The following is a 19093-nucleotide window of genomic DNA, read 5'->3' as shown; positions in this document are numbered from 1 at the left end:
TTGGAGTTAACAGGTCAAAAGACACAATTCTCCATTATGCTGGGGGGTAAAACAATGTTTGACTTTATGTTTGATCCCCTCAAAGGTTACAATTAAGTATGAAGGAAGATCCACAAAAGCAAATGAATTAGCATTTATTAACTTTGCTTTCAAGTAAAAATAATTTAAATAATAATAATATTGTTTCAGCTGAAAGTCATTATTTTTTAAGTATTTGTATAAAAGCATCGGTTGGGACTTCCACTACACCAATTTTCCTGAGATATTTCTTGCCTTCAGCTTGGTTTTTTAGAAGCTTCATTTTTCTTGTTATATCACCACCATACTGCAAAAAATGTAATACTAATCAAGAAAAATGATTCAATTATACTCTTGGTTCTAAATACAATGGACAATACATTGATGCTCATAATTCAATTAGACCCAAGATATGAAAAACTAATACCACAGGAGCTATAACAACATCATGCTTTCATTTAAGCAACGAAGCCATATATACACAGATTGAAATATATTTCAAGTTTTAAATGTATCACAGAAGAAACTTTTATGGGCTAATCTGTAGTTATAAAAAAAAATGATATGATAATTATTAAGATGAATCTGGTAAAATAAAACAACTTATGTTTTCTTACACATTTAGCTGTAACGTCCTTCCTGAAAGCTTTAATATCCTCTCTTGCTATGACTTTTTGATTCACTTTGGCTTGAATTGTAATTACAAACTGTTGCCGGGGAATAGCTGTCTTTAACTTTTCACATATTCTGACTGCTATTTTTCTAGCACGTGAAACATGACATATCATTGTGAGTTCTTCCACTTCACGTCCGTTCAGAGTGTAATCAATCTTTGAAAAAATATCCATGAACTATGAATGAAATTTCTACTATATGTTACATGTCAATCAAGATAAATGTGTAACATAGTTTATTAAAACTTGTAATATTGTAAGCAGCCAATGTAGTTAATTTTTATGTTTGGAAACTTACTTTGACTAGATCTGAAACTTCATAGCCTGCATCTTCATAATCAAAACTGAAAAAAAGACCAGATCAGTTAATAACATTTTAAGTTATCTTTAATTAATATCTACTTATGAAATTTCCTATGTATGTTAGAGGCAGTCAAACTAAGGGTAGACAATTAAAAATACTTTTCCTTGTTTTTCTCCCTTGTTAATTTTTAATATACAACTAAAGGTAAAACACACCTTTCTGGTTGCAATTATAACATACCTTGCATAACCTGATGTTAGAGATTTTAGCTCATCAAAAAAATCAACAAGAACTTCAGCCAAGGGGAATTTGGACTGCACCATAATACGAGTATCATCAATGTATATCTGATCCTTTATTCTTCCACGATAATCCTTTCAGATTTCAAAATAACTATTTTACCACTAATATCATGCACAGATTTTTTAAAGAGATACAATAAGGGTAAATAGTTCACAGGAGGTGATAAAAACTGAATACGGCAAGATAAGGGGGGTGGGGAATTTAAATATTTGCAAAAAAAATAATTCCACGTTGATTGTCAATGCATGAAAAGAACAGAAACTGATAAATGAAATGGTAAAAAATCTGAGCAAGAACTACACTTACCAAGCAAAGCTGTGTGATCGCATTGATGTGTTCTGCAGGTGTTATGATGGTGCCATCAATCATGGGCTCCTGATATTCTGTAATTATTGCTATATCTGGCATCTAGGGTATTAAAAAAGATACCAAATAATTTATTCTGATAAATTATGAGCACTGAATAATTTTCTCTGAACTAATAAGAGACAAGCAAAATTAGTCTGATACTTTAATTATTGTAATTGTTATTTTTCAAATATTGCTCACAGGTGGCTTATTGAAATAAAAATTATAACTAACTATCCATAGTTTATGCAAAGTACTTTATCTAGGGGAGTCATAATTTGAAACTATCTTATAATTGATTTAAATTTTGAACAACACTTACCAAACAAGGATTAAGAATTGTTAGTTCATTTCCTCCATAAAATTTAATGTTTTTCTCACCAATTATTTTCACTATAGAAACAAAGACATCAACGACTTGATCAAGATTTAAAAAGCTATGCATGAAATGTATACACAAGATTTAAATATGTTTTCAATTGGAGTCAGACAAATCTTAATAAAAATTGAAAGTAAACTTTGAAAGGTGTAATCACTGACCTTTATAAGCTACATTAGGTGTAGTGACTATGACAGAAGCATTAAACTCTTGCTCCAATCTCTGGTTGAAGACGTCCATGTGAAGCAGACCTAGAAACCCTAATCTATAGCCTTGACCTAGAGCAGGGCTAAAGTAACATAACAGTAATGTACTGATTGAATAGTCTACTCAACTATTAATAATCTAATTAATAGTATTTTGAAATTTCTCTTGCTAATTAATAATGTTTAATCAACCATTTGCTGGTTCTCACACCTGTTATCCATTTTGATTTGCACACTGCGATCATTTAGTGTTAATTTTTCAATGGCACTTCTAAGTAGGGGAAACTCTGATTGCTCTGTAGGAAATATACCAGCAAAAACCTGAAATGAATACAGAAATGTCTTACATTTATCTAACACAGATGCAATAAATTTGAAAATATTTAACACAAAGGAATGATTACCTTACCATAGGTGTGGCATTTTTAAAACCAGGCATTGGGTCAACAGGTATATTCTCATGGTAAAATGTGTCTCCAATCTTAGCCTCACCAGTGTTCCTCATGTTCATCATTGCATAACCAACTTGACCTGCATAGCTGAAATTTTTCTCACTCAGTTAATATGTATCTTACAAATAATATTGGTGTCGGCATTTAAATAAACTTTTCTAGCAAAGCTTTAAGCTTAAGTTCATTGTTAATTACTAGTTTTTATTAAATATTTGTCAAATCATGCTGCATAATAGTATAGATAATCAAAATATATGAGACAAATTTTCATATAGATTCCCATTAGTAAGAAATCTAAGCTAGTACAATGGGAAACAAGTATGTAAAAAACTGACACCTAGGCAAAAATTACAGCTTCATTTAACTAAGAACTAAAGTAACTTGTACACAGCATAATAATTCAACTTACAGATAGCCTGAAGGGACCTGTGTTGGATACATGATTCCCACTTCAGTCAGTTCATAAGTTTTTTTAGAACTGGCACAGGTAATCCTTTGACCTGCAAATTTTTTTTTATCTTAAGTATTAATGTTAATTTGATGTATATTTTTGTCATCATTAGTAGTTTTATACACTGGAACACCAACCTGTTTTAACAACACCATCACAAATTGCAATGTGAGCCACAACCCCCTTGAAATGGTCATACCAAGAATCAAATACAAATGCTCGTAGTGGTCTCTCTCTACTGTATACTGGACTGAAAAAATATTTTTTCTTAACAAAACTTTTTTTTAAATATTGAAATTATCCGAAAGTAAAAAAGGTGTAGAATAAATTTGTAATGTGCTCATATTACCATGGAATTCTTTCAATAACAGCTTTTAGAACATCTTCCACACCACTTCCAACCTTAGCGGAGATCTACAACAGGAAAATGTAAAAGAAAAAATCTTAAGTAATCTTTCCAATTTTAATTTCTACTTAATTATTTAAGTTTCTAGTCAGGAAAAAGTTGTACCTTTAAAATAGCGCTTTTGTCAATATCAAATATATTGTTAATCTGATCAGCAACCAATTCTGGCATAGCATTCTTCAAGTCAATTTTGTTAATTACTGGTATAATTGCCATTTCTGCCTCAAATGCTAGGTAAAAGTTGGCAACAGTTTGAGCCTGGACACCCTGGGATTGAATAAAAAGGACTTAGTTGTTACAATTTCAAATCATTTCTGATTTATTTTATCCCTACATGGAGGGCTTGTTAACAATGATATGCTCTAGATGTCTTACAACAGACCATGACATGCTCTAGATGTCTTACAGCAGAACATGGAAACAATCAGTTACCTGGTTAGCATCTACCAGAAGAATAACTCCCTGACAGGCTGCAAGTGATCGCGATACTTCATAGTGAAAGTCAACATGGCCCTAAAATGTGAATACAACAATCTTTCAGTTTTGTTTTTAATCAAGAGTACATCCAAGCTTTAATTAGCAAAGAAAGAAATAACACCAACGGGTGTGTCAATAAGGTTGAGCAGGTAATCTTGTCCTTGGTACTTGTAGATTAAACTAGCTGTCTGGGCTTTAACTGTTATTCCTCTTTCTCTTTCCACTGGTAGCCTGTCAAGAACTTGGTTATTATTTCCCTTTGGGATAGTTCCTATAAAAAAAAGTCAAGATGAAGTGATTTTAACATATTATAGTGAGATCAGCATTAATATAATGCTTTCATAATTTGTATTTTACATGGAAAAAAATATAAATCATGATGGTATATTTATTTATTTTAAAAGTTCTTAAAATCTTATTTTAAATTTCAATGGAATAAGATTTTAAAAATTATAATATATAAATAAACAAAAATATGTCAATAGGGGGCCTAATTAAAAATAATTTTAAAATATTGAAAAACACTTTAAAATTTTACCAGTTATTTCTAGCAGTCTGTCTGCAAGAGTGCTCTTTCCATGATCCACATGGGCAATTATACTAAAATTTCTAATACGTTCTACCGGGAAATCATTTAAATGAAATGGGAGCTCTTGATGCTGCTGCAATTAAAGATTTTAAGGTTAATTAATTAAATAGAAACACAAATTAATTTTAAATAAATTTTAAAATTACTTAGTACATAGTTTATCCCAGTATCCATAATTTATATCTAGATCTATTTATTATTTGATTTGATTATTTAATTGTTAATTTAAGTGAGATTTTGTGATGAAATAACTTTTGTTAAATTAAAAGCACTTACCATTGAACATGCTGTTGTAGATAACCTACATTTACCAGCAACGTTGAATTGCTTGTTAACAAATGGAAGAGATAACTTTGATAAGTTTTTAATTTTTCTTTGCCACTTGAGTAAAAAAAGTCTCTGCCAAAAGTATAAACCTGCCATGCTATAGTATTAAATTATTTAGGTTTATTTAGGTTTCTGTAATAAAATAGAAGACCAAACATTAAATTATTCATTATAGATGTAGATTATAGAGTTTTAAAAACAAACATTATGTTTTTAATTTTAAAATTCCACAAAGGAATAAAAATAAGTCAAGTCAGATTATAACAGTATATATATTTTAGGTAATCTATCGTTTTAGGAATGTAAAATCGTACGAGACTAGTAATGTGAACAAAAGGTGACTCATTAAATTTTTTAAGGTATTTCACATTTTTAGGAGGATTTAAGTTTAGAAAAAATGTTTCAAAGTTTCATTATAGTACCTGTTTTTAAACAATTGTATTAAATCTTATCAGTAAAAAATAAAGACTAACGATGTTTTCATCAGATGCAACCAAGCTTATTTACTTCAGCAGCCATTTTGTTTAAGTTTTTTTTAAATAAAATTATAGTTAGAGATTAAGGGGAAACCACTCTAACTTACCAATGGCTGCTGTTTATATAGCAAATCTTGCTCGCAAACACTGCTGTTTAAAGTTAATTTCTGGCCTATATTGATATATTTAGCCATTGATTTTGGTTTATTATTCAGTTATCTATAATATTTGACACAAATATATCACAACATACTTCTATTAAAGCTTTAATAATGAGGAAATTTTTTCACACATTACTAGCCTCTGCCAATTTAATGCACCGCCTAAAACGATAGATTATAATATATATATATATTATATATATATATATATATATATATATATATATATATATATATATATATGGCATGGTCGAGTGGCAGAACTTTTACTGCTAACTCGAAGAAGAAAGGATTAGGAAGGAAGGAAAGTGGCTGGTAAGTCTCAGGCTGTGTCTTCCAGGCATCTCTTTGGGGGGGGGGGGGGTCTACTGAAATGGACTTTATATAGAAAACATACTTTTACCAGTGTCAGTAGGTGAAATATAAAAAAATATTTTCCAGCAAGTCAAAGTCAAACTTAACTCGACCAAATGGTGAATAATATTAAATTATTAATACTAATTTAATACTAATAATACTATTAATACTCAATGACAATACTACTATCATTACCAATGGTCTGCGGCCCTATGTTAATGCATGCTGGTTTACAGCTTTTTCATGAATTAAAATTATAATTAGTCAGACCCAAAAGAGTATAAAATAAGCTTATAGTTAATTAGATCTTATTCTTAGGGCCTGAGACTCTCAAGTCCGGGGGGGGGGGGCATTTATTCCGTGCCGTGCTCGAGTCAGTAGAACGTCCCTGAGTCCATCCAGCTCTGACTTACGTTACGGCTACGCTAGAGAGACCATACTTAATGTGTAGGCTATAGAGGGCCCTAATAAAATATTTAATATTATTTATTATTTTAGTTAGGGTTAGATTTATAAGTTGAGAGAATAGTTACAATAAATGCCCTATGTGAGGTGCCATCTTTGGTTATACTTTTTATAAATAAAGAAATAAATAATATGCGGCCTAAGCAGAAATTTTAAACTTACAGGCCTAAACCCAATTTAATTTTAAAAAAGATATAGATCTATATTTCATCGTGGAAATTATTTTAAAAAAATTTCCGTTTAATAAATTTGGATTTATATATAGATCTGTAGTGTTTTTATTTTATTTTAAATATATTAATTTTAACTGCCCCAAGATTTGTTTGTTTTGTTTCAGGAGACCGTTTTCGCTTTTTAGAGACGTTAAAAATGGAGGAACCAGCGCAGTTCGTACAGTTTCTACTGTGTTTATTTCTTTTTAATTGGAATTCATTTTCATCTGCAAATGACTCTGAAGATTTTAATGACAGACCTGAGTTTAAAATTGAAGGAAAAGTATTTGTATCTTCTAGAGATAAAGAATGGACGTTGAATTCCAGAGTATTGGTTGACGGAGGAGAATATTTAGGTTTCGTCAGGTACAGTTCCCTATCCGCCCATACTTCAGTTTACTAAACGTCAAACACTAACAGCTTGGTATCTGCTTGTCCTTGATAAACAATTTGTCATTGAATTTTGTTTCGCAAAATATTGTTTAAAATGTTGTTTTCTGAAATGAGTTCAAGTAACAAAACAACAATTTCAATTGTCATTTTAGCAATTATCAAAAAATATCTGCAGCTTTGCTGGAACATTCTGGAATCTGGGGAGTTGGGGCAAAAGAGGAGGATTGAGCCTACCTCATTCTCACTTTCTGTCCATAACTAACACAAACTTTTTGATTTATTGATTATTCCTATAGGCCTATAATATTTAGGCTTCCATTAAAGTTTATTAAAGAAAAGTCAGTGAGAACCTTTATGCTGTGAATTTTGGTCACAAAGATTAGAAATCTAACAAATGCCTAGTGTGTATCTCACAAAAATTTGTGTTAAATTATTTCTTTAGGCCTAATCATTATTTAACTCATTCCTTTGCAAAGTATTAGTCTGGTAGCACAACATAAATGACCCTAGCCTAGAATGACTTGGGGGTAGTTGCATGGTTTGGTCAAAGAAAGGATGTTCCTCACTGAGATGAATGAATTTCAATGAAAACTATTTTGATCTCATTGATATTTTAATGCAAGGCTACATGAAAATGGCTGTTTGTTCAATCAATGCCTGAAAAAATGCCAGATTTTTGTTTTTGATTAGGCCTAATAAAAATTTATTTTTTGCAAGTAGCAATTATTAAAGCTTAGCAGCCAGCTGTGTCCTACCACATAATAATTGCAAATGAACACTAATAAAATAAAAGCGTAGGCCCTCTCCTGACATGGACATTACCAGCTTATGAGACACCTTCCCTTAGCTGGACTGACCTTGACGCAACTAGAGTAGGCCTATATTATTGGGACGTCATTTTGATTGAGAGGGGGGGAGGAGAGATGATACCATGTACTATAAAAAATTAGTTAAATGACATCATTTTTGGACACCCCTTTTATTCTAAAAATTAAGGCCTATATCAAGTTAATTTAATGGTTGGTCAAATCATACATTATCATGTCTGATACATTTTCAACATTATATTTAACTGATTATTTTTAACTTTAGCTCATCACTAAAGTAACTTGGAGATTATTAACTTTTCAGAACTGATGGTACTTTTGTTGTACATGGTGTTCCATCTGGCTCCTACATTGTTGAGATCTCCAACCCAAATTCTATGTTTGAAGCACTTAGAGTTGACATAACATCAAAAGGAAAAATACGTGCTCGCCGCGTCAATTTTTTACAGCCTAATCTTGTCAAGACAGTAAACTATCCACTGGAGTTTAGAGAAAGAGGCCAACCAAGCTATTTCCAAAAAAGAGAGCAGTGGAGACTCACAGATTTCTTGTTTAATCCCATGGTAGTGTATTAATAATTTTTTATGTTTTTCTGTATCTCATAGATGGAAAAAAAATAGTGTCATTGGTTTTTAAAAATCATTTTTTGCCCTCAATTCATTACTCTTTCATCAAATAATTAGTGTTTATTATGTCTTCTAAAATCTAAATTAACACACATTTTTTTTACACTTAATAGAACAATTATTTTATGTTTCCAGGTGTTAACTATGATTGTGCCTCTACTGTTAATTATGGTATTACCCAAGCTAATGAATGCAGCTGATCCTGATACTCAAAAGGTATTTGTTTTTTGTTGCTATATTGTAGTTTATTAATAAAGACCAACACTTATACTATCCTTCTGGTCATCTTTAATATTCTTGCTAAAAGCAATGTTTGCATTGATAAGCCAAAGCTAATATAAAGTTCTAGTACATTTAAAAAGAAACTGTAGATCATCATTCTCATAAATATTTTTTTACAGTAGAAAATTTAAAAGAATTTTAAGTTCAACACACCTACATTTTTCATGGTCATCCAACACGCTTACATGTTTCATAGAACAAGTCAGGTTTATTTCATAGTATTGCCTTCAATTCCAGCATAAGTCGGGGGCATTACCAGAATTTCACATGAGTATCTTTTGCCCTTCTGCTCGTCATCCATCCCACTTTTAAATATAAAATTGGATAGTGTTATGACAGACTTTCTTTTTAACAGGGTGTAGTTATAGCACAACATACTATCTCAAAGGAGTGTCCTGAAATAGTACAAGAATGTGCTGATCAGTCTAGTCCAGAACTTTCTAATTCTTTATGGACGGATACCACATTAGCTAGTCACTTATTTGATGAAGACTCAACTCTTAGTGAAGTTTCTTTTTCATCCCATGAAGATAAGCAGCCAGTAAAGATAAAGCAGAGAAATCCCAGTCCCTCTAAAAAACTAACCAGCTGCCTAGCTTTAGATTGGAAGCGGTGTAGAGGCCTACACTACAGCAGATCTACTTACCATGATAGCAAGAAACTTTTGCATTCAGCATCCAAAAATTACAAACTTGTGCATAAACTAAAGTCTGTTAGAAAGAACATTGATTTAACTTCTACCATTTCACAACCAGCCAGCTCTCTGACAGATACAAGTTCTTGCTATAGTGATAGTGGGCACAGGCTTGAAGTAGAAAGTAAAAAGCATCACCTCAGAAGCTATCCACATGCTAAAAATAGTATGGCAGATAAGAAATTAACTAAGAAAGCTTTATTAAATCCACATCCAACTGAAAATTTTATTGGTACCAGCTACATAAGTGCAGCTAACAAATTCTCAAAAGGTGATAGTGAGAAACCAGGACATGCTGTAATTAGAGGGTCCGTGGTCAAACTTTCTAGATCAGCTCTAATCAAGATAGCACTTAGTCAACTTGCTAGTTTAGAAGCTCAGTCTGCATGCATTGAAAATAAACCAACTGAAGACCCAGTTTTGGTATGTAATTCCACTGGAATACAGTTGGAATTAAACAGAGATCTGGATCTCAGTGATAACATGCGGCAATGTACATCTACTGATAGTTTGTTGGTAAAGGACAAGTCCAGGTATAAAACCTGGTCTGCCAGCTCTCCAAAACAGAACACAGATTATGCAACACTTGCTACCTCGAGATCTCCCAGTGGTCACTTCAATAGTCTAGACAGTCAATATTGGACTGCAGAGGAATCATAAGTAACATGAACTCATGGGTGTCAACTGTTCTTTAAAATTGCTAGGAAATGTTTTTAATGTTGAAGATGAAAAGCATCAGGAAATGGAAAGAGAACTTTGTTACAAGTAATAAAAATAGACACTTGCAGGCTTTATGGTTGTATTTTCTGACATCCAGGTTCATGTGCTTTGCATTTTAATTTTCAACAAAAAGGAACTATCTTTCACATTTGCTGTAATGATTAAATATTAGAAATTATTATATAATGGTCAAATGTATAAACTAAGCATAACAAACATCAATAAACAGTGTGGATATATAGCAATAATGTGGTGTTTGGCTTAAGGTAAACTCTGTGCTTTCTCTGACATTCATTCACTAAAGTGCATTTGAATTCAGTGTTTTCCACATATTTTTACAAATTCTTTTGTTAAAATTTGCATTGTGTCTGAAAGTTATGGGAAAGCACTGAATTTGACCTACGCTCCATTTAAATTGCTATGTTAATCAAATTATAAGTGAAAAGGTATTAAGTTATACTGAAATTAAAAGGCAGAGAAAGTACTGATTTATTTGTTATTCAATATTTCTCTTCCCTTTATATTATATGACATGATGTTTTTCTAATTTTAATTTGCACTTGTATTCATTTGTTACATCTTTCATTTGTGATTCTTATAGCTGTTTAAATCCTGAAAATAAGATAGCAGTCTTTAATTTAATTTCAATACTTATGATAGGTGATGCATTTCTTTAACAGCTTTATTTTAGCTTTTTTTTGTTTTGTTTTGCATATTTTATAAGTCTTTATACACTTAAGAATTACAAGACCTTGATGTTTCTATGTTTCTTTTCAGGAAATGCAAAATCAGATGAATGCCCTAAATAACAGGCCGAACATACCAGACCCAGCAGAGTTTCTCTCAAGTTTATTTTCTGGTGGATCGGGGAATAAGAAAGCAGTAAAGCCCAAAGCTTCTATCACGAACAAGCGCAAATGATTTCTGTTTTGAGAATACTAGATGTGTAAGGGCTCTCCTTAATTTCTTTTTCTCTACTGATGTGTGATTACAGCCCTTGATGACGCATGTAGACTTGTGAGAGAAAATTTGAGCATGAAGCATTTACCCTTTGTTTATAAGCTACAATGTGAGCGACAGAAGGCAGTTGATAGGAATGTATTTATATATTGTGTGAATGTCAACCCAGAATAGTGTGATATTTTTCTCATAGGCACATGCAATGTATTTAACATATTGATGTTTGATAATGTAGTTCACAAGGGTGAATTTTTTTTTTAATCTTAAAACAGAGATAACTAATACACTCTTAAATCAAAATTAATAATTGATTCATTCAAACTGCTTTTATTATAGTGCTACAATTTTGTTTTATTTAATTTTTAGCTCAATGACTTTTAACAAATAATTCAGGTGAACACCCATCAAATAAGTACTCATTGAAATTCTTCTTTCTGTATTTGCACCCTGACTTGATGCAAGAACACTTATTTGTGGGTTACAAAATGACACTGTGATTTCAATTGATGTCTTCTTAAATTTACAACTTACAATCTACCTTATATCTTGAGTTTCTGCCTCTGTAGTGTACATGGAATATATATGTATTGCAATTTTTTTAAACTTAAAATTCATTATACTTGTACCATAAAGGCGATAAGGAAAAAATAATTAGGATAAATCTTACATTTTAGCAGCAAAAAAATGTATAATTACTTCTTGGCAGAGGATGAGTATTGAATAAGTATTGCTCATTGAAAAAATGTGTCCTTTATATTTAATTTTTTTTCCTTGGTCTACATTTGGATAGCTTAGGATGTAATATTTTTCACATTTATTCCATTTATCAGTGCAACTTGTTGTTTGGTGTTGTTATTATTCATTAGGTTTTTTTCACTTGATACTATCTAGAAAGGAAATGGCATCTGGAAATATTTTTTATGATTACTTTTTCTTGAAAGGGTTGAGGCATTAATAGCGAAGAAATTAAATTTTCCTTGAAATGTTTAAACAAAATGAGAAAGAATAGTGTGTCAGATGTTGAAGCTTTAAAACTACATTATAAAACAGTATTGTCACTGGAGGACAAGAAAACTCAAATATTGTTTTGTGGTTTATTTTACCCTCTGTTTCAAAAACGACCTAGCAAGTTTTGTAAATAATTTTGGGGGAGGGATTATTTCTTCCAGAAATACATATTTATTTTACATTAGTTTATGTATTTCTGAACATAAAATTTGTTTGCATTTATAAATTTTCATGATGCAATTTTTGATTTACACCTTTTCCTGTTTATAATTTATATACCCTAGAACCTTTTTGTTTAAGTTAATGGAGGGTGGTTATTTAAACACTACGTAAGTAAAGCAGCACTAGTTGTCAATATATTTGGAAATATGAAATCTTTGTTTTCTGTCTTAAGAATAATAAAAACAATTTTAAGAACAGATAGTCAACCTTTCTTTCTTTTTTTAAAAAATTCGATTAAATAATTTGTTAAATTAAAATAGTGACCCTTTGGTCAGTGGTCCATTGTGCAGGTGAAGTTGAGTCGGGTACCTATCACTATCAGAGTATTTGAAATTAAATAAGCAGTACTAAGAGACATGCAATCAACTGTTTTTGACTGATGTGATATGAATGTACAGATTGTTATGGAAAGTGCCCCTGTAAGTAAAGTCTTCTGCTGTTGATTATGATTCCACTGAAGTAAAATCCTACCCAATACTCTGTGATGGCACCTCATTGTTTACCTAGACTGTCCAGTGGGGTAATGCTCTACATTCTGTGGACAAATCTTATTTGTTGCTCTTATCAAATACCTGCTGCACCCACTGACCTCAAGAATTGACTGTATTGAGTAGGTGATGTCAATATGACAACTATTCTATTTCATAAAGCATTTTTCACACATTTGTTTTAGAGAATTTGTTTACAAGACAGTAATAACATTGGATACTTTCCACAATCTGCCAGTGTTTGTTTTTTTTATGACCAAGCCAGCTTCCAATTGTGAATGGTCACATACTGAGAAACAATAGGAAATACTGGGATATTTTACTAGAGGGCCATTTGAGAAATAGTAAGCCTACACTGCATAATTATAAAAAAGTAATGTATCATCCAACAATGCAGATTCTGATTACATTTAATGCAGGAAAGGATAACTTAAATAATTTAGAAAACCTAAAAAAGTAAATGTAGTTTATAAGATGAATGTTTAATCACAGAATTTTCCCTAAATTAGCGTCATTAAAAATGTGTCAACCCTGATTACAGACTTAACACCAACCAAAACCTTGGCTAGGTTGGCACCATTCTACCAGGCCATTCAACAATCAAGCAAATCTGGCATCACTAGAACCAGCCCATCATCAATTCAAACATAGGTTTAGATTGTACAATACATCTGGGGCACATTAACCTAAGTTGATCTTAAATTTTTTGTCAAATTAAAAAAACCACTAGCTTTCCTAAACAAAATAAAAAACTAACTTCAACTTCAAGTAAGATTATACAAGTTTTTAAGTTTAAATTATACAAAAAATATTTCGCTTAACAGATATACAACTAGATACTAAAATAATATCAATAGAAATAATACATGGTATATCATTAATTTTATATTGATAAAAAATGAATTGAAAAAAAAACCATGGGCATGAGTTGCAAATGCAAATTTGACAAACTGCAAAATACAACAATTCTTGAATGCTCAGCATTCATTAAAATCTAAATCTCACATAACATAAATACAATTTCAACACAAGACAAACCATCTACTTTTGAACACATTATCCAACTAAGTATTTCTTGCCGAAAAATTGTGTTTTCTTATCAAAAGATGGTGATTTGATAGCCGTGTTGATCTCATAGAATGGATTCATTGCAAACTGTAAGATAGAAAACCACAATTAATACTTAGAATTTACAATGGAATACTGATATTGCAATATAAACATACTTTAGAACAGGAATCGTTAGTTAAAAAGAAAATTTCTAGAAAAATTTCTCATGTAATATGCCTATTGAAAATTCAGATTTTTAAAAAAATATAGTATTATTTTTCTGGCATGCTTTAAAATGTGTTGTTCAGTATGGAGAAAATAAAATGCAGACTTTGAGTTTTTGCAGCAATAAGTTTACATTATTTTAATAATCAATTAAAAGATTTTTCAAAACTTACTTTTACATAAGTCTCATAGATCTCTGTGAAAAAGTTTTTAATTCCATCTTCATTTTTTACATCATGCAACATCAGGAATCTCATTCCTAGAGGTAGTTAAGTCAATAATTCTAGACATGTTAGCAAGAAACTAAAGATTACGATCTACAACAAGTAGACAAAATTAATTAATTTGCTCCACACATATTTTTTTTTAGATCTTGTAATAAAACAATTTAGTTAATATTGAGTGTGACTCATTACAAAAACAAATAGACAAAAGATTTAACAGTTTTTAAAAATATGAAGAGTGGGATGCTTAGATAAGTATCCAGCCCTAATGGAAGCTCAGCATTATCCAGCCCTAATGGGAGCTCAGCATTAGTTGGACATCTTGCTGATGACACACATCTGTCTGCAGTAACAACTACTCAGTGGAATGCCAAATCTCTTTTTCAAATTATTATCTAAGTTTTTACTAAAACATAAACAAATAGCATTGGTTACAGAATGTTAAAGGATACGCCCAGCAGTAACAAATGCCGAAACAAACCACTCATTAAATTTATCAACAATTTTCAGATACATGTTGTTTGTAGACCACATCTGTTCATCCACAAGATCTAGTGCTGCATGTGCTATGAACTGGTTGAGATGTCTGTGGTCATCTCTCTAGTGTAGTATCAAAAGAAAGAGAATAGGAATAATAAAAAAGTAATTATATAGTCATTGAAAGGTAATTTTGTGAATACGATTCTTTTTCTGATATTTGATCTCAGCAAAGCAAGTTGACATAAAAAGAATTAACTTTTTATAAACACAATTCACATAAAATTAACAACATTAATTTTGGACACTAGAGTAATGATTAATTATATTAATTCATCAGTTTTATTTACACAAAATATTACTGTAATAGTATTTTACACACCTTCTGTACTATTTATCTTTGACTTTCAGTGAAAACGACTTAAAATTTTAAAAATATAGGCCTAATCACAATTTTTAGTAGGCCTGCACCTTTTTATAGAGCAGGATCAAAGATGTATTTTGCTAGTATTTCTACCTCGCACATCTTTGCCCTAGCACCAACTGAAAGCCATATATCTAGATTTAAATGCAACAATAATACAATGCTCAAAGTTATGATATTTCCTTGCCAACAAATATAGTCTAACACAGTATTGTATATCATCATCATTTCATTATCTTTTCCCATTTTGCCCAGGACCTCATCATACAGGGGGATAGTGGGGTCAGCAATATGCCCAGCCCTCTTAGTTTCCATAACATGAGTCACTCAATCAAGGATGTTGTACAGACTGAGACCTTCGGATTAGCTGTTGTAAGCTCTTACAATATAGTATATTGTTACTATATAGTATATAGTGTATATATATAATAATATAGGCCTATAGAACCACGATTTGTAAAATGATATAAACTAATTTTTAGATAATAGTAATCATAATAAGTTACAGGGTTCAATGCATTTTATTTTTTTTTTTACCTTCTCATTTGGTTTATTTGGAGGAGAAAACTCCATTTCATAGACAGGATTATCATGGTGACCAACAATGACAAAGTAATAGTTTCCAGACATCATTCATCAGCTTTTGAATAAAAAAAGAAATTATATTAAACATGGTTAATTTACCTTACTACACTTAAAATTAAATTATTAAGATCATCTGCAATTTAATCTAATTGGGCCTAATTATAATAATTTTATTAATAAATTAATAATTATTATTACGAAGTGACAACTCGAATCACATAGTGTGCCAAGTATTTTTTACATTCCGTAGGAAGCATTCTAAAAATAGGTATCAGAAAAATTATTCAATACCCCTTTTTTTTTACTTTCTCGTATAGATCTATACGAAGTATAGAGAAAGTCTTGTAATCGTGCAAAATAATAAAATTGAGATTTTTGCAAATCTCGACGTTTTACATTTCACTGATACGGAAAAACATAATTTTGCAATCTTGGATATATTTAGATATTGATTTAGGTTTATTATTCAATTATCTATAATATTTGACACACATATAACACAATATTACTTCTATTTATTAAAGCCTTGACAATGAGGTAAATTTTTTGTACATTACTAGCCGTGGGCGATTTTTTACTACCTAAAACGATAGATTACCTAAATTTTTATTATTAGAATTAGAATCTACAATCTAGCCCTAGGCCTATCTAACTATCTAAACTTAAAGGCTAATTGTAGTAATACTAAGTAATAATAATATATTATAAAAATTTATACTAACGAAATAACTATTAGATACTAGATAGACAGATTCAGATAGTCACATAGTACACACTACACAGTCAAGTAGATTCTAGTACACACACTGTCACATCATTTGAATCATAATCAATGAATCATTATCATAGTGTCAGTGTTTTGACTATGACTGTTATTAATTATTATAATATTATAGCCAACTTTTTAATAGATCTATATCTGATTATATCAGATAGATATAGATTCTAGATACTAACTAGATCTAGGCCTAGATCTAGAACTAGATCTAGATCTAGATTTCTAATACTTTTAACTTTTAATATGTTTATTAAATTATTATTTATTTACACCTACAACTTACAAAATAGTTTTAACGCGAAAACGCAACTGTAAGCCAGATCAATGTCTTAAAATTTTGCAGACAATATAAATTCTAGATCTAGATCTAGACCTAAATAATATTTTAAAGAACAGTAACAATACGATTTTCTAAATGACAATAATTATTTTTGTATAATTTAAAAAAACAAAAAACCTTGGGAGATTTACAGGCAAAATCAAAAGGTAGATGAGATCTTATCTCAAGTAAGATATTAAAATACACATTTTAACCGATGACGCATGGGGGGAGGGGGGAATTCATTAATAAACGAGGACAAAATTATGAAGGAGGAGGAAAGGTTCGGACTTGGTTGTTTTTAAAGAATGACTATGCTTCACTTCTAAAAAAAAAATCGTGTAACGCAACATTTTGATTAACTCGATGCAAATGAAAAACAAACAAAAAAGTGTTCTTACATGATATTTACAGTGGTTGTAAATATAAGAGTATACGTAGCACTATCACTAAGTAAATGTAAAAAAAAAAATTACCAGTTGTTTTGCAATTTTTAAAAATATACTTTAGAAAAGACAATGTTAAAAATTGATCAGTGTAAATAAAATCTTGACTCTAGTTTGCTAAATCTATCAGTATTGGATAATGATTAAAATTTAAAATGTTTTCTTGAAGTGTTTTAAAGCATTTAAAGAAGATTATGTAGCGTTTACAGAAACCCCGCCCAGAATCCATACATGACACTCGATAAGGAAAATCACTTAATAAAAAATGATGGCAAATATTTACGATTTTATTTTAAATGAAGTGGGAGTAAGCTCTCCTTATCTTTCTAATATATTCGTTTATCAAGTAGATCTAGTAACGGTGGGGTTGGCGCTTCCATTAGAATAGGGCGATAGAGGTGGTAAATAAGTGTTACAAAGCCGCTCGTTTGTTTGTTTTTTTGTTTTTTTTTTTAGAAAAGTTCTTAGAATAATTAGTTTTTAGAAAATATGATTTAAATTATTTACTCCTAAAGGTTGTTGAAGAATCGGAAATCGGATATTGTACCATTTCCGTTTACGGGAAATAGTTTAAAGCTGATAGAAACTGAAACGCTACCTAAGTTATCGGATTTGAAATACCGGAAAAAAAGAATACTACCACTTACAACGGAAAATCACTCAATAGTTGAAGGAAACCTACATGTCGGATCTAATACTTATAAGCCAATATAGACCGATATGACATTTCGTCCATTAAACTGAAATGGTACTAAGTTATCGTAGTTTACACACACGGAGACAAAATATAAGATTGCACAACGGGTTTTCCCCACTCATGAAGGTGTGAAATGTAGAGATATGTTAAAATCTCGACTTGGACTTTTTCATGATTACAATACTTTCCCTACTAAAAATATGTGAGACAATTTATCAAATGGAGAAATGTATTAAGAAATAGATTGCTCGCTAATGACTACGTAATACGATATAAAAAAGGATAAGCCACCACTTATTTATATACAAACAATTCCTATTTAAATAAACCGGGAGTGATCTCCCCTAAACTATCTCGAATATTCTTATATAACATTACGGGCGTGGCAACTCGGGATATAGACAATATTTTAAATCCATTTTTAATTACTTAAATTTTAAAAAATAGAATAGAATCTCGTATAAAAAAAGAATTGCACACCAAGTGAACACCAAACAAAGTGTCTATAATAGTGCGGAATATTATTAGTACTTTATAAATTTACATGCGTTTTTTAAGAAATCGGAAATAGCGTAAATTACTACTTCCGGTTAACGGAAATTACTCAAAATTTGATAGATGGCAGAGAATTAGATCTTTTACTTGAAATTTCATTTATCTATCCGAAATAGTACTCAAATTATAGGCTTTTGAAAAATTGAAAGTTGAAAAAAGTTCCACTTCCGGTTATTGTAAATCGCTGAAAAGTTGATACAGATCTACAAATTTGATATAATACTTTATTATGAAATTTCATAAACCTAGTTGTAAAGGTAGTCAAGTTACCGTGTTTACAGACACACACACACAGACATACGGAAAAGATTGCAAAACTGTGTTTTTCCGACTCAGGGAGGTGTAAATCGTCGAGATTTGCACAAAAAATCTCGATTTTCTTTTTTGCACTAATACTTTCTCTATACTTTTTAGGCCTATACGAAAAAGTAAAAAGCTGTTCTGAATTACCAATATGGCAACCCTGATTTTTCTCTACATGTGTATCG

At 30.7% G+C, this 19093-nt stretch overlaps 3 protein-coding genes across 6 annotated transcripts; 1 reads left to right on the top strand and 2 right to left on the bottom strand.

Moving 5' to 3' along the window:
- Positions 1–122: 122 nt before the first annotated feature.
- LOC131935111 (translation factor Guf1, mitochondrial) lies at positions 123–6506 on the bottom strand. Its single transcript, XM_059291443.1, has 18 exons — positions 6462–6506; positions 4884–5066; positions 4557–4680; positions 4144–4289; positions 3974–4054; positions 3647–3808; positions 3485–3549; positions 3273–3385; positions 3094–3184; positions 2642–2771; positions 2444–2553; positions 2188–2315; positions 1970–2040; positions 1606–1707; positions 1237–1370; positions 991–1036; positions 636–848; positions 123–325 (listed from the first exon to the last, which is right to left on the bottom strand). Exons 2-18 carry the CDS (start codon positions 5028–5030, stop codon positions 200–202), a joined length of 1989 nt encoding a protein of 662 aa, XP_059147426.1. The 5' UTR covers positions 5031–5066; positions 6462–6506; the 3' UTR covers positions 123–199.
- A 242-nt stretch (positions 6507–6748) lies between these two features.
- Positions 6749–10866, top strand: LOC131935091 (uncharacterized). Its single transcript, XM_059291401.1, has 4 exons — positions 6749–6971; positions 8130–8388; positions 8587–8667; positions 9089–10866. The coding sequence occupies exons 1-4, from the start codon at positions 6763–6765 to the stop codon at positions 10085–10087; spliced, it is 1548 nt and encodes a 515-aa protein (XP_059147384.1). The 5' UTR covers positions 6749–6762; the 3' UTR covers positions 10088–10866.
- A 2711-nt stretch (positions 10867–13577) lies between these two features.
- LOC131935086 (trafficking protein particle complex subunit 2) lies at positions 13578–19074 on the bottom strand. 4 transcript variants are annotated; one of them, XM_059291383.1, is made up of 5 exons: positions 19056–19074; positions 15763–15865; positions 14777–14924; positions 14274–14359; positions 13578–13980 (listed from the first exon to the last, which is right to left on the bottom strand). In XM_059291383.1, exons 2-5 carry the CDS (start codon positions 15856–15858, stop codon positions 13882–13884), a joined length of 429 nt encoding a protein of 142 aa, XP_059147366.1. In that variant the 5' UTR covers positions 15859–15865; positions 19056–19074; the 3' UTR covers positions 13578–13881. The 4 variants fall into 4 exon arrangements, with proteins under 4 accessions (XP_059147366.1, XP_059147365.1, XP_059147364.1 ...); XM_059291382.1 differs by lacking the exon at positions 19056–19074 and adding an exon at positions 18907–18925; XM_059291381.1 differs by lacking the exon at positions 19056–19074 and adding an exon at positions 16872–16926.
- Between the last annotated feature and the right edge of the window lie 19 nt (positions 19075–19093).

This window comes from Physella acuta, unplaced genomic scaffold (genome assembly GCF_028476545.2).
Source record: "Physella acuta isolate Inbredline_101_S28 unplaced genomic scaffold, ASM2847654v3 ptg000131l, whole genome shotgun sequence".
Lineage (NCBI taxonomy): Eukaryota > Metazoa > Mollusca > Gastropoda > Physidae > Physella > Physella acuta.
The sequence above is the reverse complement of the archived record's forward strand: the minus strand, read 5'-3'. Positions and strand labels throughout refer to the sequence as shown.